This window comes from Haliotis asinina, chromosome 3 (genome assembly GCF_037392515.1).
Source record: "Haliotis asinina isolate JCU_RB_2024 chromosome 3, JCU_Hal_asi_v2, whole genome shotgun sequence".
NCBI classification, from domain to species: domain Eukaryota; kingdom Metazoa; phylum Mollusca; class Gastropoda; order Lepetellida; family Haliotidae; genus Haliotis; species Haliotis asinina.
Genome location: NC_090282.1, coordinates 16,428,979 through 16,455,068, shown reverse-complemented (window position 1 = coordinate 16,455,068; position 26,090 = coordinate 16,428,979). Strand labels below are relative to the sequence as shown.

Sequence of the window (26,090 nt, the reverse complement as noted above, 5' to 3'; positions counted from 1 at the left end):
TAAACTGTGTTAAGATTGATATTTTTCAGCTGTCAGGAACATGGACAAGTAACGGTTATTTTCACATTTCTCGCAAGTGTTTCGCTGTCCCAGGTACGAGGGTATCAAGTGCTGGCAGGATATCAGGTGGAATTATGGCATTCATAAGAATCTGTTTTGTAGGTTTGTAAAACATAGTCATAAGAACACTAACTGCAGATTTCTTTAATTCGATAAATCTTTGTTTCCATTGGAAAATATGCATTGTTCATGTTTACATTACAGGCCCTTATTAGTAAATACCTCTAAAAACAAAGTTTATGCTTGTATTGATTTTTCAAAAGCGTTCGACTCTTGTCAACAGACAGAGGCTCTGGTATCTATTGAAAAGAACGCACTTACTTAAAAGATCTAGATCAAAAAATAAACTTGCTTAAACTAAATAAACTCCAATTAAAGTTTCATCATCATAAATATCTTGGCATGCCATTTGATAGAAATCTCATACGGTAGGCTTGTTTAAACAATCGGACCCTTAACGCTAAGAAAGGCTCTCATAACTGTTCAGCGTAGTTTGTTTAAGCTTGAAAAACGCTCTTGTAAACTATATTCAAAATACTTGACACTTAGGTGCTAATTCTTTGTAGGAGGTATGGGGTATTCAAACAATGAACAGGATTGACAAAAAAACAGATGCAAGTATGTAAACATTTTCTGGGCATCCGCAGATTGTCATCTAATGATATATTATTAGGTGAATGTAGAAGATACCCAAGCTATATCTTGGCGCTGAAACGTTCTATTTTATGTTGTATGCCTCCTCACTGCTATCCCTTAAAAGCCTACTAAATGCTAGAGAAAACGCCAGTGGCTAAACATAGACATACCTGGGCTATATTTATTGCAAATACATTGTTCCTGTTTGGTCTTGGATATGCATGGGTCGAACAGGGAGTTGGGGATGCTACAGCCTTTTTATCCATTGTTCAAAAACGACGTAATGATTGCTTTCAGCAAGAGTGGATCAGAAATATTCAGAATGTTCATATTCGTATTTTTGATTAAACAACATTTTATGTGTGAAAATTATTTAACAGTTGTAAATGTAAAGACATTATTTATTGTTATCGCAGATCCTATGTGGTTATTATGATTTATTTAAAATAACATGTCATACTAGCGAAAGCAAATCCTGCAAAATGTGTAAGAGGGATATTACTGAAGGTGAGTATCACGTGCTTCTCATTTGTCCACACTATGAATATCTAAGGACGGATTATATACCATTTAAATATACGTCGTATTTGACAAATTCTGTTTACTAATGCCAACCGAAAATGTACAGCTGCAGACTAGCTATTCTCGAAACGTTCGTTGGACTACGAACTTCTTAAGCCCATTCTTAATACATTGGCTTCGATCAAAGTTAAGAATTCCCAGGGCTACGAACGTTTCGAGAATAAGGGCCCAACTTCTTCAGATTATTTGCTACGTTTATACACCATGCACTGTTACGCTTGTACCACTCACTCACTATAACACTTTTTACTTGTACTACAGACCTCTGGCCTACAGATCAAAAACGAATAACCTGTATTATTACTCATAATGGGTGTTGTCAAAACTAAACACGTCTGTATCGTAACATGTATTATATTGTATGCTATTTGCCCCTATTTCAGAAAATGGAATAAACACTCATATTTTCGTTTTGCAATATAATAGATTATCGGGAATAATGATGGATTATATTCCTATATAACTGTGGAAACTGGAGACCGAGGAAAATAAATTATTCATGCACAGTTTTTGGCGTGGAATATTAGTCTTATTGCAGTAACATTATTGATGCCATTCACCGCGTAATGTACTTTATACAGCTACAAGGCTTGTATGAAGAGGATTTCATTGTTTTACAGCACAGTTTAGTCCGTTTAGTATGGAAAAGATGGTCTGACGAAAGTTGAAAAAATGGTGGTTCCCACGGACACCAACGGAAACACTGCTACTGGAATAGATATCTATAGATTCTAGGATTTCCACTTATAACCTGCGATCGTTACACGTCCAAGGGACGTAACTGTCTCTATATGTAGTCTTTGGAAGAAGTGGCGCCTGGCTTGCTTGACAAGCGTTTGAAAAACAATTTCCTTTGAATGTTGTTTATTCCCTGAAAGTTCGTTTAATTTATTTAATCCAACTCTTATGTGGTCCTCCTTGATGAGAATTCTCTATCTTCCAACTGACTTTGTGAACCACTGCAATCGTGTGGCTTCCCTCTTCCCTTTCTCAGGTAATGTTCCCGTAAGGGATGTGCCAGTATCAAAAATGATCTATTGACAATCATTAAAATCTGCACAGCGTCAAAGGGTTTGCCGGAATGCCGGAATACCAGTGTTTACAAAACACAACACCGAAAATTGAGGGAAATGACACTGAATGTCTGGAGAAAGCCCTGATATCAATTTTGTATGACCAGTTTGTCAAAAAGGTTGACAAACAGTATGGCTTGTCACCACCTCACCATGATCTGAAAATTAACAAGTGTCTAATGATTAACCACAAACAATAGGCTATAACGCTCAAAAGGGGCAACTGTCGTCAAGGCCACTGCTTCACGGGAAAGGCTGATTTTGCGTCGACTTAAGTCACCGGCTGAGATCAAACACGTCGGTATGTAATCCAGTCACACTGTTAGTATTACACCTGCCATGCCCATTTGTCACCTGATATAAATACATGTCTGATATATGCTTTAGTCTGTAAATGGTCGTATAGGTTGACCGTCGGATCAGGTGGTCAGACTTGCTGAAGTGATTGACGCAATTCATCTATTCCCCATTGCGTAGATCGGTGCTCATTCTGTCGGTTTCTGGATTGTCTGGTACATACATGCCTGGATGTAATTGGAATATTGCTTAGTTGGAGGCTCGCTCATTCATGACCACAACACTCGACCAGTTGTCAGATGGCAGACAAGAACTCTGTCAACATGGATCAAAGTAGTTTAAGTTTAAGGATGGGTAACTCCAAGCGGATCAATACACAGGTCTGAACAAAGTGAAAAAGGGCAATTTTTGAAAACAATGGGTAAATGTATTTTGATTTTGTGAACAATTCCGAGGTGGAAACACAATTTAACCCGATATCTGTGAGTGATTTTTTGGTGTGAAAGAACAAAGAACAGAGACTACTGTATTTGTAAACTAAGTACGTTTACTATAAACCATTGCAAAAGAAACAATCATTTTCATCACAGCAATCATATCTGTGTTCGTCAAGCAACATCAGTGAAGCTTCCTAACTAGCAATCATGGGTAAAATGTGTGCTTCCCACATCAGCTGGTCTTCGTAAAATGTGAGATAAAATGCGATGTGAATAAGAGAAACGTTCGTCCTACCATTTAAATGCTTCCAGACATGTATGTTCTGAAACTAACTCAAAGTCTGACACACTGCCCTGGTATATTCCTGATATCATACATCATGCCCGATCAGTCTAAATATAGACATTAACATTTCACCTCCCTGTACCGAATCTTAACAGAAACAATTTGAATATTCCTCAGCAACACTCTTCCACAATGAATAACAGTGCCTCATATGATACGGACATGAAAGGGTTTCATATCCGACTTCACTAAGCTGAAGTCACAATACAACGATACATTTGGCCAGTTTGACAGCAAAATAGTCACAAACGTCAATGAATGTTCGAGAAAAAAGGATCACAGATCATTAATAGACGCTGTATCGCATCAACAGGTGACACGTGACGTAGTTTATACATTAAGTTTGTCATTGTTCTATGAAATATACAAACGGCAACCTGATTAAAAGGGTAAACTAAGTAATCAGTAATTGAATGGTCTCAGTGACCGCTAAATTGTCAGTGCAGAATGGAGTTGTAACAATCCCCTGTATATCTGTTTCGAAATGACAGTCACATCCGCTTAAAAGTCAACTCCTACCGTAACAGAATGAACAGGAAGCCAGCAGAAACCATCAAAATGCTTACAGGTTGTCCCGACATGCTATATAATTGACTGAATTCGTGACACCACTTAAAAGCAAAAGACTCTAATGAAATGCAAGGACACAGTTGGTTCACCTTTACACAAACTCGTTGTAATCATTATGCATTTCAAAAGTGTCATTGTTAACTCATATCAAAGTAGAAGGTGGATAGGACTGATGCAATGGTTTCTATATTTTAACTGCGTGTCTTTCTTTTCTCTCACTCAATGACTCATCTAAAACTCTTGGCGCAACTGACCTTTCTGAGTCGTTTCTTATGTCCTCATACTAATACAGAGGTGTATATACATAGTAACTCGAACAGTCGACGTGATAGTGAAGCACATTCTATTGAAATTATGGATCATATATCATAGAAAAGTGGTGTAAACCTAAACTCACTCACTCTAACTGAATATCCTGACTATGGCCATGAGGCAATAGCTGTCGCTGAGTTTGCTTCTTCACCAATGTTGTGGAAATAAAACAAGAGGTGTAAAGCAACGTCAGGCCAAGCGTCGTCTAGATGTGATCGTGTGTACGTAACATACATCTTTAGTTTCGCTGTGGCTGATTACTGCTACTCAACACTGCAATGTATATGTCACTTTTCAAACAAATGTCATGAGTTCTGGGGTCTTTGTAAATGTATGTACAAAGTTATACCATCAGGTATTATTTTTGTATATAGTCTCTAATAACTCCAGTGGAAGTGGATTGTGCATTTTATCAGACTTGTTCATTTCAAGTTCATTGCTGAATATAAACATAATGTGCGCATATACATAACCCAGTCTGTTTAACTGCCTAATAGAAACATACAACTATCTGTTCATTGCATGAATTGGCACAAGTGAAACTAACTCTCACCATATGGGCAACCCGACTGCTCATTTCACGTACTGGACAGGTAATTGGTCTGCCCAATGCACCCAATTGAAGTTGGTATTGTTTTACATGTCACGTTTAAAAGGAGGACTATGAAAAACAAGCAGACAACGACGCGTCTTTGTCCAGGTCTGCTGCAGTTTCTCAGCTTGGTAGCACGTGCTTGGGGAAAACTGCTTGCATGTTCAAGTTGACCTCGTAGAATCTGGAATGATTTCTCCCTTGCATCTCGTTGCCGAGGATGTGAACATACACCTACCGATGGTTCGTTAGTGCGCACCTTTCTTGTTTTGATTTGCGTTTGGCATGTCCTAGTCTTAATCAAATGGGTGTCGCTGTACATCGCCCATATAATTGTGTAAGTTGCCTACAATCTGTTTTCAACAATTCATGGAAGAATAATTTCTAATTTCCTTCTGAATGAGCTATCGGCAATTAAGTTTATATGATGGTGAAAAATCCCTTGCATTCATGTGAGCCAAATCAGCGGATTTCTATAAATACACGTGATTAACTACAGTTACGCAATACATTACTAATTTCTAATGGTCGTGAATAATTAATTATCATGTTTGACAGAACGTTCTATACACTGTTTAGGTCCCCTACCCTCGTAGTTATCTATATTGTGTAAACCATCGTCAAGTGGACGTAAATGACTGTGATTTGTTTAGTTTCGTATCTGTTTTGAACAATAAAGCTTCAGCTCCGCTGGCTTTTCAGCTTTTCCGCGTGCCTCATGTATTGATCGGGGCTGCTCGTCATTACCTGTGACAAGTCTGGAACAGTTGGCAATGTTTTTCCTACTGGGTTGTAGCCTGTTCGGTTTGGCTTATGGTGGTGCCATGCAATGGAAGCCAAAATATGCTTTTAATACTTCCTCAATGAACTTTAATTTGTGGCCACTGACGCATGTGAGAGAGTACATGATCTGTTCGACGTTCTGTGATTCAGCTCATCCTTGCCATCAGGTCTACCCTAAGGTCAGCTGGGACTGCGCTGGTGACAGAAGCCCCTTTCCGACAAAGAAGACTCCCAGTAAGTTCACATGTACTATTATGGATCTCAGTGTGTTTCACCTACTATATGTTAATATCACAGGATCCTTCTGATAGGTTTTAGCTATGTTTTTTTATTTGTTGATGATTTATATTATTCTGTTTGTTGTCATATCAAGTATTCACGTGCACATTGTACTTTGCATGACACCGTGAAGATGTATCTTCAGTAACCAATGCTAGCCGTAAGATGCGACTAACAGGATCGGGTAGTACTGCTCGCTGTTTTGGTTGACACATGAAGATGTTCATGATGTTGATCACTAGATTGTCTGGTCCCAGCTCGATTACTCACAATGAAGCGTAAAACACAACGCTTCACTCGGTCAGTTTGCATGGCAGATATGTATCACGTGGAAACGATGCTTGTTAAAGTGAAATATATTTGTCCTTGCCCATCATTAATCATTAAATTACACCAAACGTAAGAGAAGGCCCTGAATGCTTTGCTTCCCTTGTATGCCTTCTGTATTCATGATTTACAGTCGCGTCGAGTATTTACGTAGGTCCCTTCGATTTTGTTTAGGCGTTTGGCTGTAAGTATGCCTAACTGAATTTTCCCATACAATCGGCATTGTCAGCTTTCAATTTGGACGAAGTTGCAGACATACTTTACTGGTTGTGGGGTTAGTTTAAGTGTAATCTGCAAGCATGAACAATGCTCGATTTAGTGCACACTCATTGGATTTATGATGAAAAACGTAGATGAAGGTAAATGGTGTACTATATACCTTCGGCTCACGATGTTTCATTCATCTGGAAATACAATGCACATCCATAGAACCACATTGGTACATAAATAATATGACGGATTAACTATGGGCAAAATGAAAATGGGCAACTATGTAAAAATGTAATATTATTGAACACATATTGAATGATACATTTTCGATAATTAAGCAAATAAATGTTTGCTGGTTAGGCAAGGAGGTTTGTAGCATGCGGATAAATCCTAGACATCTTCAGTTATAGGAAGAAGATGTCTCTTTGACGGAGAGTGTGAGGGAGTCATGGGCGCCATATGCTTTCGCAAAAGGTGTTTATGTGAACCGGGACTCAGCTTCGATCAACACAACAGATGTACCAGAGGTAAGCATATATAGGTCATAAAGTTGATACAATGAGATACACAGAAGGAAGCAACGTACACATAAAGAAGTACCAAAGGTAAGCAACATAGGTATCAAAGTGTATAACAATACGTATCATAGGTAAAAAGGACACAACAAGGAGTGTTAGAGGTAAAGGACACAACAAGATGCACGCAGGCAATGTATGTATGTATGTATGTATGTATGTATGTATGTATGTATGTATGTATGTATGTATGTATGTATGTATGAATGTATGTATGTATGTATGTATGTATGTATGTATGTATGTATGTATGTATGTATGAATGTATGTATGTATGTATGTATGTATGTATGTATGTATGTATGTATGTATGTATGTATGTATGTATGTATGTATGTATGAATGTATGTATGTATGTATGTATGTATGTATGTATGTATGTATGTATGTATGTATGAATGTATGTATGTATGTATGTATGTATGTATGTATGTATGTATGAATGTATGTATGTATGTATGAATGTATGTATGTATGTATGTATGTATGTATGTATGTATGTATGTATGTATGTATGTATGTATGAATGTATGTATGTATGTATGAATGTATGTATGTATGTATGTATGTATGTATGTATGTATGTATGTATGTATGTATGTATGTATGTATGTATGTATGTATGTATGTATGTGTGTGTGTATGTATGTGTGTGTGTATTCAGTTGTCAAGCTAAATAGTATAGCTTTAAATCTCTAATTTCCGAATATGGCGCTGCACATTACAGACGATACTACTAAGTACATTTCGTCGCTGTTCGTTGAAATAAGCAGTGCAAGCAAAATGTGATAGTGTTATCGAGTCACTCATTCTATACGGGAGAGGGATGCATAAGGCGTTAAACAATTTTAAACCTCGCTGTTTCAATGCTTCATTTGAAAATGGGAAAGTAGAAACATTAAGAGGACACTTTTCTATCAGAAACTGCAATATAATGTTCCACTCGTCATTATTGTTTAATACAACCACCAGGTATAGGTCGTCAACTTAATGAACCATGGCTCAAGAGATATGCTGTGGAAGAATATTCACGTTTTAGTAGTTTGATATGAAACTCAGATACAAGAATCAATAATAGATGGATTAAACTTGAACAGTATGTTTTAACTTGCGACACACGTGGAATTTGAAACCTATACTTCCTTAAAATAGATACTAACATCTTGGCCAAATAGTGGTACCCTTCAATAAAATCTTAATTCTTTCCCAGTTTCGAATGAGTTGAAAACATTTATTTTCCGTGGTTTATTAATTATATCCGTGATTAGGCATTTACGTTCTATGTAATCTTTTCATCAATATTTAACCTTTACGTTCAGCAAATGTTTCCACATTTTATCAAAACTGATGGATCACCGTCCTTCAAGTTTCATATTTACCTGTGCAAAGTAGCCACAATAGTGTGAATCATTACATGATACAGTTTCGTCACGATATGGCTGCAATATAGCCGATGTGACGTAAATATTAACTCACTCACTCGTCAAGCAACAGTCACATGACAAATTCTGGTACATGACAATAAACACATTTGGTAATGATTCTGCACGTCATCATTACCAGTGTTGACATGACACTCAGAATGTCAAATCCAACACAAAAGTTTGTTAAGTCGAGTCGGTAAAACGCGATGGAAAATGAGGCAGTTGTGAGATATTTATTATCCAGGTATTTATTATTCAGATTGGAATTCCAAAAGGTAATTCCTTCCTGTACTGAAGGTACCCCAACCTGTATCAAGTATACGAACGGCCTTGTCCCAATACATGTATACGTAAAAGAAAAAAATACAGGAGTTATTGTGTATTTTTATGAAACTACGTTTTTAATATAACTGTATCTATCTGTCTATCTATCTATCTATCTATCTATCTATCTATCTATTTATCTATCCGAAAGACAAAAGTCTTAAGATCCACAGCACAGATATACTTTCATATCAGTGAGTTGTTTTTCAAATCCAGCTTAAGATATTTCCAGTCCGACATCAGTGCGGTTATATCCGGTAGTTTGAGGTTTGTATTATTCTTGCCTTCTCTTTCAGAGTACATGTATAGTGAAAAATATGCATTCATTTTGTTCCTTAGTAGCAGGCATATTTATTCATATCTAAATTGTTACAGTGTGTACTTCCGGATGTGAGCTTGGACATAGAAAACATAAGGGTTCTTTTCGTCTGTCGTCCCCTTTTTCACGTGTTATGATTTAATCAATGAGAATGGATTTACTACTGCAAAGGGGCCACAGACCAATTAATTATGTACATAAAGTATTACAGAGTGATGCAAGCGCCATGAAATATTACCCTATTCAACATAATAGTAATACAACAATATTATCAAAGTACAGTTGCACATTTTCATACCAAGAAATAATACTTTGCAAATAGTTTAACAGTTTGTGGACTCTTAGAGAGCATTAAAGGTTTTTTTTTTTCATCTGTATACAAATGCACTGGAAAAATATCATGTCTGTCTTTAGCGTAAAATGAAAACACTAGACAAAAGTAAGATTCAGATTCTCCACAGGCACAGTCTTGCACTTCGATGTAAATTATATTCTAGTCCATCTTCCATCAGAATATGACTTGAGCAACGAAACTTATATACGGTTATCCCATACACAGGGACACTAAGGATAGATAAATATGATTCAAATCCAATTTCTCATTTCATATTTAATAGTCCTAAAATCGTCAATTTAGATATCTTGCAATTTTTGTATACCAAATCTGTTTCTCTATCATAATGCATCCTTCTCCTTACCCATACATAACCCAAACTATAACTGAAAAGGATTTGCTTTGGACGCTTAGAGGGATAAATGTAAATTTTGAAATTATGAATAATGATCTATGTATTCATTGACAATCTTAAGAAATTTCAATCTTACAAATGTCAATATCCCTAAATTATTTTGTCCAGTAAATGTTTACACAATATGCAGTTAATATCTTGGTGTGAAACTCGTACCCAATGTTTGATTAGTCTTATACATGTATACTAATGGACCTAAATCGAAAAGCGACCCAATTCATCTCCAGCAGCACTACATGGAGATGCTAAACCAAGATGGAATACCTCCTTATGAAATTTGTCGGCAACACGCTCTCCTGAAGTAGAAGGGTGCAATACCAAAAGCCACAGAGTAACATTTTTCAGATTTTGACATCAAATGTATAAAACAATGCATTAATTGGCAAATCGATAAAAAAGTTGACATTAGATCTTAAGAGACGGATAAGCTTTAAAGCCTCCCCCAAAAGCGTTGCCTGCGTGACGTGCCAAGATCCGTAAGTGCAAAATGAATTCCAGGTGTTTGTAAGATGAAACAGCTTCTAATTTAGATCAAATCTGTTCTATTGCCTCGATGCAATATCATTACCTTGGTTTATCTACACTAACCACCAGCTGTCATTTATTGCAATAAACTGCCAACTTATCCAATCATTTCTGTTGGCCAATAATGCTACCATCTTCTACTACCAACATCGTCTTTAAACAGCAACATGAAGACATGTAATGTTCCTAAATCAATACATATCTATCCAACATCCCACAGAAAGTCAATAACATTATTAATATACAAGAGAGAAAAGAGACACAGTTTTATCTGACAAACCTGCGTTACACCAGTTACACGTTCGAAGAACACTGAGTGAGTATCCTGGAGAGAGACACAAGATATAACCTCTAAATACGTACTGCTGACTACTGATTCAAACACTTCAAAACAACTGTACGAAACACTTTACCTCAACACCATTCACAAACAGCTTATACAACAAACAGTTCTGGAGTTCAGTTCAAAGCCACAGGCTGCTTTAAAATCAACGGGGCACAAAGAGTCTATCCCTATACAGAGACATATATTAGCAACAGTAGAATCAAGCAAGAAAATGTTATCGATCCTCTCGAACCCTTTTCTGAAACCTGCTTGTTCTGGAACTAAAAGGTCATTGTTACGATGTTGTTACTGTAATGACTTAATGGCAGTTGGTTGAAATTTCATTTTATTGAACGTGGCTCGTGGCAGTGTATCTGCGCTTCAGGGTTTCGAATAAGTGAATACGTTCGGATCTCCTTGTCAGAAACATATAGAGGAAATGTAATGAATAATGTAAGCCACATCTCAGTCATTGTTTCCCGATACAGGATGTCGAGAATATGGTGCGCACTTCTCTGTATACGAGCGTTTGTCGAACATCGGACACAACAACGTAATAAAATTGAACCTTAGAGAGCACGAGTGCCAGAACCTGTGTATAGCTCAAACAGACTTCTTGTGTGTCTCCATTGAAATGGGTTACAAGATGATGAAAATGCTCACCGCCTGCCATGTGAGTAATGAAAGCTACCTGGAAGTTCCAGAGGCAGACAAGTGTCCCGATTCTAAAGGTTACACGTTCTCTACCCGCAATTGCAAACCTACCAACATCATCACTTGCAGTTAGGTTCTGGGAGATCTACCACGACGTCACAAAGAAAGACACGAATCTATCAGCCACCTGTTTTCTACTAGCAATTGCGCTTGTAGCTGCTGTACTGGACATGCATTTCTGAGAGGTCTACCTTGACATCCCAGAGGATGACTTGTCTCCCAAAAGAGGCCACACGTTTTTTAACTCGTCTTTGCAAACCTACATGTCATCGTCACTTTGCGAATGAGTGACTCTTCGTTACCAAGATTTGTACAAATTCACGAATTTAAGATTATCCTGGAAGACAAGAGATATTCATCTTTCAAAAATTAGTTCTAATGTGAATATTCAGTCTATAATTAGGACAAATATGATGTAATCGTCACATACCCTGGGAATAAATTCTGCCGCATATGCAGTGCATTTCGTTAGTTGTGTATTTTCTTTGCGAACATTTTACATCATGGTGAGGTCTGGGTGAATGTTGATGACATTGCTAGGAGCGAAAATACTCAAAAGAAGTTAAAGAATACACTATTTTGTCACACTGCGTGATCTACACCTAGGCTTAGGTGTATGTATGACTATCAAACTTTAGGGTGTTCCCATATTTGTTGGGTTTTTTTGTAGTAAATGTTGTTTTCTAACTAATTAGCAGATGGTATTCACTCTCATTTTGACACTTTCTCCTGAGTCTATGGCGATAACCATGTCGCTGTTGCTCTGGCCACATTGTAACAAAAAGACCCATAGATCAAGCTTAATATGATCTTGGTCGTGTGGACTAGCGGTGTAGAGAGCTGGAAAATGAATGGGATTGCAAACGACAATCAGATTCTTTGAGTTGTGAGAAACCAAATGCTTTTAATTCCACTTGTCTCAAATACATTTGTGCAAGGAGCACATGTCCAATTCTACACTAGTGCATTACGGGCATGCACATCGTCTAAATGACATATAACGGACATGACACTGGAACCTAACTCAACACTTTATTGACGAGAGGATCAGGTTGACTTGCAAAAACATTACACAGTACCATTTTCAATATAGTCTACATTCGTAAAGAATGAGCATTATACCAACACGGTTCATTCAGGTCAATATAAGTCATACGTTCCACGGTGATTGTAGGATTTCATAACGTGTGGATGGTCGAGCAGGCACAAGAATTAAAATTGCTAATTCAGAATGATTTTCTCATACAGGTATGAAGCACCAACAGAGAACAGCAAAGCAGCACAAATAAATAAGAGGAACAGATTTCTGTAAACAGTTTAGAATTTAAAACCCCAACGTGCAACGTGTACATAATTAATATGGTCGATTTGACGGTAGCGCCCTCTGATTTCCAGGTGGAGAGAATCCGCCGATACGTACGGACTTGATAGACCGTGGTCGGTTGTCGATGTAGCCGTCATCTAAATCGTCAAAGAAAATATATTAAATACCATAGAAAACCTTAGAGGGGGCTTGGTGTAAGGCCGTAAACTGGAAATGGACGGGTCACAGTACATATATTAAAATAATGGGTTTTTCATCATCAGAAGGCCGTTTGTTGGTGTTGGTTATGAATTGCAAGTGGGTGGATGTCAGCTTCCGTGACAACTACAATTAGTTGTAATCCAATAGTACTTGTCAAGCACACCTGGGGGAGCTGACGAAATGAGATGTTTGTCTCTGAAAAGTAAACATGTGTCCAGAAGATGAAGAGTTGACGTGAACATACGCCAGCGTTCACTTACTCGTATGCCAGAAGTCGTCCTTATAGTCGCCTGATGCTTGGTACACGTTGTTACGGACATCCTCTGGTGGAGTCCTCATCCTAGAACAACAGAGCATGGTACGTCTGTAGTTAATCGAGATACGCTTTATTTCCACATTGTCCAACTCTTCAGTACATTTAAATATTTCAATAATTACTCCATTTACCAAAGTCTATAAATCTATGACGTACACACTTGCATGGGCAGAAACCTTCTACTCAATATATCTCAATATGTATTGCAGTTATCTCTTAAGTTATTGCAAGATATCGCAAATATTAAAATCTGGGCAACATCCAGTCTGTTATGCAGATGCAGGGAGTTGACTAGGGGGCTAAGCCTTCTGCTAATAACTATGGAAGAGTCTGTTAAGGCCGTGAGTATTGTTCCAGTCTGACTGTGTAACAATTGGCAATTTCAAACTGTGAAACCAGTGCCACGAGATAACCGTATTCAACATGCTGTCGCGATGGTAAAATCATTCCTTCACGTTTGATTTGCGCTTACTTACTGGCCGTAGTCAGGAGCCTCAGGTCTGGGTCTCACTTGATTCGGTTCCCTGATGAAAAATATACGAGGTTGTTTTTTATCGAAAATTTATTTTATTCTCTAAGACCGATCAGTTATAATTGTGTTTTTTGGTGGTTTTTGGTTATTATTTATGTTTTTTGTTGTTGTTTCCTGTTGACATGCTTTTCGATATCTGGAAGATGATTGTCTCTGTCACGATTAATGTTTGATAGCTTCGTCATGGGTCATCGTAAACGTTTTGTGAGAAGTGATTTTTCAGAACTGATAATTTTACTTTTCATATATCATATATCGCTTGCATATATGTAGTAAAAGGAACAGTTTGAACTCACGACGGTCCGCCACAACAGTTTCCACACATTCCCCCGCTTCCTCCTCCTCCTCCCCCAGAACCATCCGGTCCACCAGCGCCACAGATCGCACCGGATCCATTGGGTCCAGTTGGACCACAACATGTTCCGTGCCTACAGTACCTATACAGGAAGTAGCCAATTAACAACAACAGCAGAAGGACCAGCAGTGCGATCAGGATGCCCAGCAGTGCTGCTCCAGTAGGAGTCGAAAATACGTCAGATGAAGACACTGTAGCAGCTGTTGTGGTTGTGGTTGTCGTTGTCGTGGTGGTCGTAGTGGTGGTCGTAGTAGTAGTAGTGGTAGTGGTTGTGACAAAGCTCACATAATATGTTGTCGTTGCGGTACGGGATGGAGTTCCTCCATCAAACGCTATAATTTCCAGTCTACAATCAGAGCAGTCTTTGTTAGCAGGGAAGCGGTTCAGATATGTTATCCGACCGTCATTACTGAATATAACGTTGCTTCCTAGATTGATGCTACTTTGGAGGCGTAAGGTAACGTCATTGTTGGGAGAGGTTAGGTCGGCGTCAGTGGCGGTAATCGTAGCCAGCGTTGTGGGCGGCGTGAGCACGTTCTGAGTAATGACGACAGATGTGGGACTGCCCCCAAAGTCTGGTGTCTGTGTGTTCTGGTCTAACACTGTCACCTGGATAAGTGAAGACCCTGTTGCCCCTTTGTCGTCCGCTACCTCTATCGTCAACGTTGCTGCTGAGGGGTAGACTCCACGGTCGACGACGTAGTTATTACTAATTCTGAGGTCGTCGTTCTCCAGGAAAAAGAGATTGCTGTTATTTGCGGCATTGAGTGTTGGAGACAGAATGATGTCCCCTTCAGGATCTCTAATTGTCAGACCAAGAGCACACGTGGAGCCAAATTGCTGAAATGATAAACGTCCCCTCATTATAACATGTTAACCTCTAGTGGAGATCATTTAACAGTGAACGGACTTCGGTAGTTGAAAACACCTGCTTAGTTTTCAACAGGATTACAAAAGGATGTCCAAGCTGTGCATGTTGTATCTCACGTCAACTTCAAATTTTTGGACAGCGTTAAACTCATCTAGGCATCAATCAAATATCGTTACGTATGTTTTTATTATTGTTTTCTTCAGCGTAATCAGTTTAGTGAATATTTTGACATGTGCTTACATTGCCTTCTAACAACGTGCAGTAATGAATAGGTCGGCTGAAGAACGGTGGTTCGTTCACATTGGCAACAGTGAGGGAGATGTAAGCATTGACGGAGGGGAGATAACCGTCGAAGAGGGCGAACGAGAGATTAAGAGTACTGACAGACTCGGCGTCCAGGAGAGTTGCACCGGTTGTAACTGCATTTAACCGGACTTGTCTGGCTGAAACAATAGATACAATTATTTTCCAGGGTACATCAATTCTGTTTTCACATTTTCTAGGAAACACTCTGTTCTATATTCTTCAACGAATTGTAAGCCTTTGAACAGCATTTTTCTCTACACATACAGTGCATGTAGTATAGATTCATTATTATGGGTAGCGTTCTGTTGTTTGCACTTGAACATAGTGCATTATATCAAGTGTATATAACAGTTTGCTTGTGTTTACACAATATCAGGTATTCCTTATAGAGTGGTAGTTTATTATCACAATAGTAGGTCGTCCCTGTCTACAACTATCCCTATTTACAATACTAAGGAGACCACTTCATGCGTTTCATATTAACTTTTCAAAATAAAACGCAACAGCGACAGAAATGCCCAGTGCAATTTTCCATTTTGAGTTACAGCATGTGTCCCCGATATGTATTCAGGTGAACATCTGGCTGGCCTTTGTGTGTGATTATGGATGATAGGATACGCTCACCGTTTGGCGAATATGTGGTATCATCGTTGGTTGGCTGTTATTCATATGCACTCACTTCTGATCAAGTCGAAACGTACACTCCACTTTGTTTTTGTCGCTCATACTTCACTATAGACATATTCTTCGTGCTCCAGCAGAAAACACTCGCCTTCCTGTGTATAGTGCTTTAGGTCATATTGCGGGCAGAACAATATTCAGGAGGTACCTCCACTCCAGTAAAACATGTCGCATATTGTTGGATGTAGTCTCGAGAAACCATCTAGACCTAACTCTTGTTACGATTTGTCATACGCTATACAGGAGCCACGATACCAAATGCAGGCATTGGTTGCAGGGCGATTCAGTAGTGATCAGAGAAGAGCCCAACACCGTCCATTATTTTCCTTAGACGCTATTTTTTTAACTGAACGAGATGGTGACATGGCGCAACTGCACCAGATATAGCTTCGCGTGTATCATTGGGAGAGGCTACATGAATAGTAGCGACAGGAGTGGTTCATCTGCATGACACAATCAATTTACGCCTATTACAAACAGTTTCCATGTTAATAAACGAAGTCCCTATGGACAACAACAGTCCTAAAGCTAAGACCGCAAAGATTCAGCGATGATTCATAATTCCTAACTCTCGAGCAGTGTTTCAGATATCATCATTACTTGATACAGATTACAGCCCATCATTCAGTCGGAATCGTACAGCGGCAGGTACATCTCAGTGATTTTGAAAACGGTTGTTTTTATGCATTTCATAATGTGTCTGGAGGAAATATGGCACAGATCGTACATGATGAGCGGATCCTAGTCACTTGAAAATCATGCAGGATCAAGAACTCTGTCATGTGTGATCATATGGTTTGGCCATTGTAAGGAACTCTGCTACATGTCCTGCCGCAACCAACCCATGAAGATCCGGAACCGTGTAGGTAGTAAGAAGCAACAAACGGGATTGGGCGGTCACTTCGCTGACATATCACCCAATATCCCACTTGCGTGCATCGATGTTCATACAGATAGTCGCTGGTTTGTCTGGTCCATTTACACGCTGTCGTAATATAGTTGGAATATTTCCAAAGGCTGCGTTAGTCAAAATAGCAATAAACTCACCTGCTGTATCGGACGACCTACCAGTGTGCGGTTATAGATATTTAATGTTGATAGAATTCTCACTTCCGGCCTGATAGACAAACTTGGAGGCTTCCGCCACAGGATCCACTGTGAAGACAGGACTTAATGTCTGGAAAATGTCGGGGTCCGATAATGTCAGTGTGGCAATCAATGTCCCGGCCGGTGCGTCTTCGTTGAGTGTGACGTTGAGGGGGAGGTTCTGTACACTCGGGCGAGTGTTTAAGTCTGGTGGCAAAGTAAAATCATTGAAAGCTCTTATCAATACATTTCACGAGCGCATAACAATTGACAAGAAGCTCATAAGCGCTTTTCAGCATTATTTACGTTAGAGAGCCGGCGAGTACCTGCAAACTGCGTCTACACCGATCGCGCCTGATGCACAGTTACTCTTTGTCCCTTTGATAAGGTTGTCTAGTTTTCGTTGCTGTTAGCCAATGGTCTGTTTTTGTGTACACTGAACCGCAAAAAAACCTCGTCACTCCCTTTTTGAAATTGGTAGTCAGTTTAATTCAAACACATGTAAATAACGTAATAATTGTCGAAAAGATGTCAAAACTGACATATTTGATCATCAATACTTAAAGACGAATTTCAGGCAATTACAACTTGAAGTCAAAATGATGACAGGTGGCGATACCCGGGGCTGCGAAGGCATTGTCATTGTCATGAAATACGCACAAAACCTCGCCCCATCATTACTTTTGCAACTGTGTTTCGGCGACATTTATTTGTATCATATACCGAATCTGAAACCAAATTTTGTTGAACACTGGCTACGAACCAGTTCTAGCTGACATAACAAAGTGAAAAAATAATTAAGATGGAACATGTCTGGCAAAATTGTTGGTTGGGTGACGTTTCCTTTGCGGTTCAGAATCTTTTATTCTGATATACTTGATGTGCTATTTTCGATCCTTTGTCAACAGACATGTTGAAATGAATAACATCTTATCAATGCTATATGGCTGTAATATTGTCGATGCGATGTAGGATTTTAACTCACTGACAGCCTCTCAGCGATAATGAGAAAACTACTTAAAATTTATCTTCTGCTGCATATAGTCCTATGCCACGTAGGTCAAGTCTTGTCCACGAACCGACACACACTGGTTTGTCGTCCCTGGCGTAACGTCGCTCTGCGTGGTTAGCAAAATTAACCTTCTCTTCCCCATGGGGTGAGTGAGTGAGTTAATATTTAACGTCACATCGGCAATATTGCAGCCATATCGTGACGAGAACGATTAATTATAAAAATACAAATGAATTACTAGCGCGGACATTGCAAAACCCAGTCAGCGAAGGACAGTAAAACTGACTAGAATATCACAGAATAGAATATAAAACTAGTGAATAGACCTAAAACAATGTATCAAAGAGGACAGTACAATATCTTCCCCATGGGGAAACATGACCTATATATATCAACGCTACCATAAAACCTACTTGAATGAAGATAGAGTGTGAACAATCTTATGGCCCCTAATCCTATACTTACTTTGAATGTTGACAGTGATGGTAAGGGGGCCTACAGTGTGTTTCCCGTCGCTGACGTTGACTCTAATTGTGACTGGGGTCACGGTTGCCGTTAACAGGTGTTTGGCTGCGGAAATGACTCCATCCTCTGCCGACACAAATTAAGGAATCCATGTAACATTAACCCGCAGTAATATACTTCTCGAAAAGAAACAAAAGTTGGTTTGTTTTATCTTCCTCGGATTGAGTTGGCGACTAACTACTCAATCGTGAGATTATTATTATAGAGACACATTTTAAAAAATCCATACTCGTTTCCGTAATTGTACGGAAGCGCTGAAGGGACATGAGTATGAGAATTTTTGTTAATATATATTTCGTGCGCACGAGATACTATAGCGTGCGCATGATATAATATAGCGTGCACACGATATACCAAAGCGTGCGCACGATATAATATAGCGTGCGCACGATATACCAAAGCGTGCGCACGATATGATAAAGCGTGCGCACGATATAATAAAGCGTGCGCACTATATAACATAGCGTGCGCACAAAATGAAAGGAGACACGTATTTTTAAATGTTAAATCGTGCGCACGAGATACTATAGCGTGCGCACAGTATAGTATAGTGTGCGCACGATTTAACAAAACGTGCGCACGATTTAACAAAGCGTGCGCACGATTTTACATAGCGTGCGCACGATATAGCATATTGTGCGCTCGATTTAGCAAATCTTGCAACACTGACATGGTTTCAAATGGCTTTGACACGACACGAGGCATCAGTATTTCGTGCGCACAATTTAGTATATCGTGCGCACGCTATAGTATCTCGTGCGCACGATATATGATTTAAAAAATCTTCTCCCGTCATATCGTGCGCACGCTATATTATATCGTGCGCACATTTTAGTATCTCGTGCGCACGAAATATATATTTAAAAAATTCTCATACTCATGTCCCTTCAGCGCTTCCGTATAATTGAGATCCCATTTACTGCTATCAAGGTTTTATTAATTTTGGTTTTCATTAATTTTGCAAAGCAGTTATGAATCTTCATGTGTGTTAATGTGTTTATAGTCGCTAAATCAAAATGTTAAGTGGTAATGTTTGTAGCGGTGTGACATTTCCTCACATCGCTCTAACGGAGATGGATATTACAAACAACTGAGAAGGCAATTTTCCCCGAAAACGTCTTTTATATACTTACGTTGGCTGATCTGGAAGTAGTCGACTGTGGGTGGGTCGACGGTCATCACATATGTTATGGGATCTGTTTCGTTGTCGGTCACCTGAACATCGTAGACCAAACTACCCACTACCCCAACCCTAGCATCCAAAGTCACAGTCACTGAAAGTTGATGAGTTAGTAGTGAGCACTAAGCTGACGTACAGGTACATACAGATGTGTATTCGGGTAAATGAAGGCGTGGTTTTCGTCATAACATTCAAAATGAACATCGTGGAAGAGTAGTTCGTAAGAGATGAGAAAGACACCATCATATATGTTAATATCATCAAAGGAAAACATCAGCGCTGGAACTCGTCACGTCCTTTGGCTTTTATGAGACACTAATCCAATTACTATACTTTCAAACGCTACAACAAACAGGTTTGTTTTCAATGTCAGCTCAAGCTAGACAAACGTTATGGAGCATTGTAATTACTTGATTTGTAATTTACATCGACATATTTTGACAGTGTTTAGTCGGGGATAAACTGACAACACTTTCAAGAGACAAGATGAAATAGGGAATGTGAGACAGAAGCTACCTCCGGGAAGGCCGGCCACAACAGGAGCCTGGTTGGGTATGATGTCAACTTCCAGTATCTGAGACGGACTTGTAGTAATAGTGTCAATCCCAACACACTGAACCTCGATTCTGTACGTCCTAATGACGCTGTAGTCCAGGTTTTGTCCTTGGTTCGGGACGTACACGATGTAAAATTCTGTCACAGAAGTAGCATGTTAATTTAATGTAATGTTCAACTTGCTGAATCCTTGTTGGAACATCATTTCCTAATTACCTACACGTGTATGTAGATATCAGTAGTACCTAATGACTGATGCATGTCTTCAGTCAAAGCGTTTTATTTTAGCTGTGCATATGCAACTGAATGTTTAAACGAAATTAAACCTCTTCACACTGTTCGGTAGAAGCGAATAATTTGGCCATACAGGAGCACTACAAATTAGGAGAACCGTAGTCCTCTATAAACCGTTCCCATCTGACACTGAATGTCAATGCCAGCTTTTGGACATCATCGTTCCTACTGTGCAGTGCGACGATGACAATGACAGGAGGTGACAGACATTTGGAGCGTGATTTCTTCCGGGGTAAGTGAGAGAAAGAAAGAGAACTATTGGACTCTATTAGAACATCCGATCAACCGTTCACTTTGCCATTGCACGTGACTGTGTTGACAAAGAATATTACACATACAATGTGATGAAGTTTATGACCCTTTGATACAGTTGCCCGTAAGTCCAAAATACATAAAGCTGGAAAATTCTTGATTCTGTTGATTCTGTATGAGAGCTCGTGTAATATAAAACATAGTTGAATAAATAATCAACACAGATTTACCCTTGGAACCGTATTTGTATCACTTTCCCAAATATTTGTCCCCTACATGCAATATTTTGTCTTCCAAGCAGTTATTTGATGCGTACTCATATTTAATACTTATAACTATGTAGACCGTATTACACTTTGCCGTTGATGAGAGTCAACGTTTACCGAATAATATATATTATTCTACTCCGTACATATGAGTATCAACTTTGTATATGATGAGGAAAGGGGTAGACTCTGGCACTACTTAGCTCCCTCATTAAACAAACTTGCCACACTTAACAACTTACGGTTGTTATTGGTCAAAAAATTATTGTTTATCCTGAACACATCGAATGGTCCTCCGGTTAGGAGATTGTTATTAATATTGGTGAGACCATTAAGGAGCACGTTGCCATCGTTAGTGATTCCAACTAAATTGCACGTTCCACACTGGTTGTTCGTAGCTCCGGTGTCTGTACAATTGATGAGGGCCAGCGTCGTCTGCACGGTGTTGTCTTCGTGGATGTTGACAACTTGGAAAGGCTCAATGAGAGGCATAAGCATTGCGGTCTGAAACATTGGCATAATGTTTAAGTAGGTGAGTAGAACTGCATGGAGTGAGTGAACACTTATAATCAAGCACAGACAATTATACTAGTTAAGTCCCAAACACGAGGCAACTATGGTATCCGGCCACGGTTGATTACTGGGTTTTAGTTTTCCTTAGCATGTACGATAAGTACAGTGGGTGTGGTCTGGCAGTCACAAGGGCTTATGGTAGAGCTGGCTATCGAGATAGATCATATATATCAAAACCGTTCACTAACTCTCGACTGGTTATCGATGAATATCGGATTATTAATATCTTTGAGCAAATATTCCAAAATATATCTGAAAGAATCAATATATTTCACACCACAGGTTAGCGGTGACATGTTTATGCATGGGTTACTATCAAAACCAGGCGTCATGAACATAATTCAGAAAAGAAGATACGAATAAAGACCAAATTTGTGTTTGTGTGAGAATTAAAACTGTGTTCTATCAAAAACGCTATGTCTGATAACATCGATAATCTTAAATATTGTTTCTCTCAACGATATTTCCGATGATCGATCTTTTTACCTGGCGCTAGCATGTTTGCAATTACATAATCTATGTATATTGTCGATCAGAGAAAAGAGATTTGTTTGGTATACTCTTCATACGTGAAGCATGGACAGGCGGTTACATTACTCTCATACTACTACCACTGACAACGGGAAACTCACTTTCCGGAGTTGGAACATGAATGGTCTGAGAGATAAGATTGATGATATTGATTTCCTAAAATAACTGCGCCGTTTTACCATATGTTTACTTGAAACTTTTGTGGAAAGCATGAATTATTTTTGGCTCGAAAGTTTTATGATAGTTTATAGCTCTGCAATCAAATTATCAAACTATGGCAGACATTCCGGTGGTGTTTGAAAGTGTACCCGTCATGGTCTAAGAATCGCTTGCAAACAAATAGTAACTGATCTCAATATGTCTCAGGCTTGCTAAGGAATTGTTTTCTTTCGTTAAAGATGTGAACCTGATATGTACATACATCTCTCCGACAGGATCAAAACATAAGCCATATAACTGCAATATTGAACAATTAGAACAACATTTTTTAGATAATCTTCAACTGAATGAGTATCATACGCTTATTTGTGGCGACTTCAACGCACGTACGGGCGAAAAAAAATAATTTGACTTTCTCCAATGATGACGATGTGAATAATGTATTCCAAGATGTTGTTGTTGTTGCTGGTGGTGAAAGTGTGGAAGCTGATCATATACTGTTGGAATTGACTTGCAAGTAGTCAGATATAATACATATGAGTGACGGTTGTTACGATGTGTGTAAAGAAAGGTATATCTGGAACAAGTCTTTTAGTTAAACATATTTAGATAATTTACAGCGCAATATTACTTCATGTTACGAACATCTCCTGTCAAAACTTGACTCTGATCTAAAGGGTGCGTTTGATGTTCACGTCGTACTGGAATCAGCAGAATGTATGAAGAAACCATTTAAGTCAAACAAACAGTAAGACAACATAAGATAAAGATTGCAAGACTGCTACACGAGATACAAGCAAAGCATTGAGAAGTGTTTGTTATAGACGCACTGAGAGTGACAGAAATATACTTGCAAAATGAGAAATGAATACATAAAATGCATTTTGAATACATAAAAACTAGCTGCGTAATCAAAATCTGAGAAGATTCAATTAATAAATCTCACTGATATTTATTTGGAAACAAATTCGTTCGTTTAGAAATCGATCTAATTTTGAAACAAATATTTCTAGACATGTGTAGTTGATTCATTTCAAGAGAGAGTCCTCACGTGATTCTATTCTTCAGAATGATAACATTGTTCTTGATGATGATGTTTGTGATCTGCAATCTTATCATCATGGAATATGAGAGTGTTGATACGCTGATTTTGTAAACACAAGTTATTGATGATGAAATTGAAAATGCGATTAACAATTTCAAGGCAGCTGGACCTGACAACGGTGTGATTGAAGTGATAAAAAGTTTACGATCTCAGGTCGAGTTAATGCCCATCCTACGGAAATGTTTCCAATCGATATCGGGGTGTATTTCCTAATAACTGGTCTCGTTCAGTTATTCTTTCATTACATGAAAAAGGAGCTAAAGACAACCCGGATAACTTTATACGTATATCGTTAATGAGTATTTTACTCAAGGTACTTTTTAACCGTATTGAATAACAGAATTTCAAAGAAACTTGCTTTCTGAATGCCAAGCCGATGTCAGGAAAGAATAATTATTCAACTGCAGATAATATTTTCACATTATATGCTCTAATTCAAAAATGTCTTTCACGAAGTAAACACAAATTATAATTATGTTGCTTTTGTTGATTTCAAGAAAACCTTTGACTCTGTACACCGTTCCGTATTGTGGTATTGTTTGAGAAGGAAAAAGAAGGTTTACAAGGAAAAACGTATAATTATTATTTTAAAGTTGATGTATTCAAACATAAAATCACGTGGCCGTTGTGGTGATGGTAAAATCGACATCTTTGACACTCCCGCTGAGTTACGACAGGGTTGTAGCTTGTCTGTCTACACAGATTCCAGCAGGTTAAATCGCAATAAAATGGATCACTAGTGACACCAGGCGTTCGTAAAAAGGGTGTCTCGCTAACACAAGTTACAGACAAAAATGTATCCAGATTCAGTCTTTTGCTGTCAGTGTTCAAGTCAACATCAGTATTCTCACCCATACACAGGTACTCCGTTTAACACACAAGAACTAACGCAAGTTCACCCTATATACACTTATGTCGCAGCTGAATCGAAAGAGTATTTCTTAGTTGACTAGATACCACAGATTGTAAAACATAATAGAAAATATCGTTCATCCAAGATAATACACAAACAAGGACAACTCCGTGGGTCTATACCTGATAGGTCCTTCTTTTTCCCAAGCTTGTGTTTTTCTCCATTATTGTCGGGTATTCAACAGAAGAGGAATAAATGGCACTAAAAGAAGTCTTTAACAATGAATCAATGGTACTTACTATATTATTAAGACTTGATATGTACAAGAGAGACACCAGAAGAAGTAATTTTCTTCGACTGTTTATTCCCTGTCCTGCAGCCATTTTGACTGTCGACTGCGTGATTGTGAGACAGTGAATGTTTATCTTGACACACCACATAAACCTGTTTTAAAAATCTGTTCTATCGTGTCTGCATTCTAAATAGATGATCATTGGGATTTCTTTGGTAAGCTAACTGAAGGATCACCGTGCCATTGATCATGTATCAATAGCTCCAAACACATACACAAAACGCGATATTTGTTTTTTTGTTGTTGCTTTTTTTGCGTTATGTATTGTGTTGTGAATACCTTATTGACGTATGTGGTTACGTGCGTATTTAAGCGTATAATAATGAGCTTTATTGTCGGTGTTCATTATTACTGCGCTGAGCTCAACAAATATCGTGTGTGTTTAAAGACGGCTCGACATAATGTATTGGAATACATTAAAGCATGTAATGGAGGGTGTGTATAACTTTTACTGTATATGGTGTGTTTACTTTGTGTTTCTGAGCATTTGGTATGCATCATTTACAAATCTGGGCGAATTCCACTTTAGGAATAATTTTTTTCCTCTTGTCTTTGTGAACTTTTGGTGTAAATGAACAAAGTGTTAGAATTTAGAATAAAGTCAGTATTTTATGTCAATGAACGAAAAGTCCTGTATATAACACACAAATAGAAATATATGGGATTCCCCAGCGGCTCGCATTCCTATTTTCAACCATACTAATTTAGCATATAATGGATAGACTTCTCATCTCGATAAAGCCAACGAATATCCGCTGAAATCATATGCAGATAGAGATGCAAATATGAAAGGTCAAGTCTGGATAAGTAATTTCTTCCAGTAGTTACAAGCATGGTGACGGCCTCGCCAGTCGGAGATCGAAGCAGAATAATTATTGACTATCGAGAAGCTACTGGGGTCATTGTAATCATCATCAAAATGATCCATTAAGATACGGAGAATCGTCGAGTTGCTTCATCCGTGCCTCTAGGCCTCTGCGACTTGCCGGGAAATATCCCCAATGTTAAGCAGTTGAATTTAGCTAAAACAAATACGAACTGTTAGCTTCCTTTCATTTTGTCTCTGTATGTACATCTCACTCTACACTTCGTAGCGTTAAGACATCGCTGGGGAGCAAACGTGACATCCTAGATTTGGGCTAGAGTAGCTTCCCTTTGAGGTTTTACTTCGATAAATACCATTTTTCCCGTCCCGATAATCGATGCAATATTTGTTGGAATGGGACTGAAAACGAATACCATACCCTGTTAATATACCCATTATTATACTATCCATCAAAAGTTTAGACACACTAGTGTAAA

The 26,090-nt window shown here is 38.6% G+C and overlaps 1 protein-coding gene across 1 annotated transcript; it reads right to left on the bottom strand.

Moving 5' to 3' along the window:
- Positions 1 to 12,477: 12,477 nt before the first annotated feature.
- On the bottom strand, positions 12,478 to 24,853 carry LOC137279262 (protocadherin-9-like). Its single transcript, XM_067811770.1, has 11 exons — positions 24,736 to 24,853; positions 21,458 to 21,719; positions 20,365 to 20,541; positions 19,802 to 19,942; positions 18,609 to 18,734; positions 17,156 to 17,338; positions 15,299 to 15,501; positions 14,129 to 15,027; positions 13,777 to 13,824; positions 13,245 to 13,324; positions 12,478 to 12,920 (listed from the first exon to the last, which is right to left on the bottom strand). The coding sequence occupies exons 1-11, from the start codon at positions 24,817 to 24,819 to the stop codon at positions 12,814 to 12,816; spliced, it is 2,310 nt and encodes a 769-aa protein (XP_067667871.1). The 5' UTR covers positions 24,820 to 24,853; the 3' UTR covers positions 12,478 to 12,813.
- Positions 24,854 to 26,090: the final 1,237 nt, after the last annotated feature.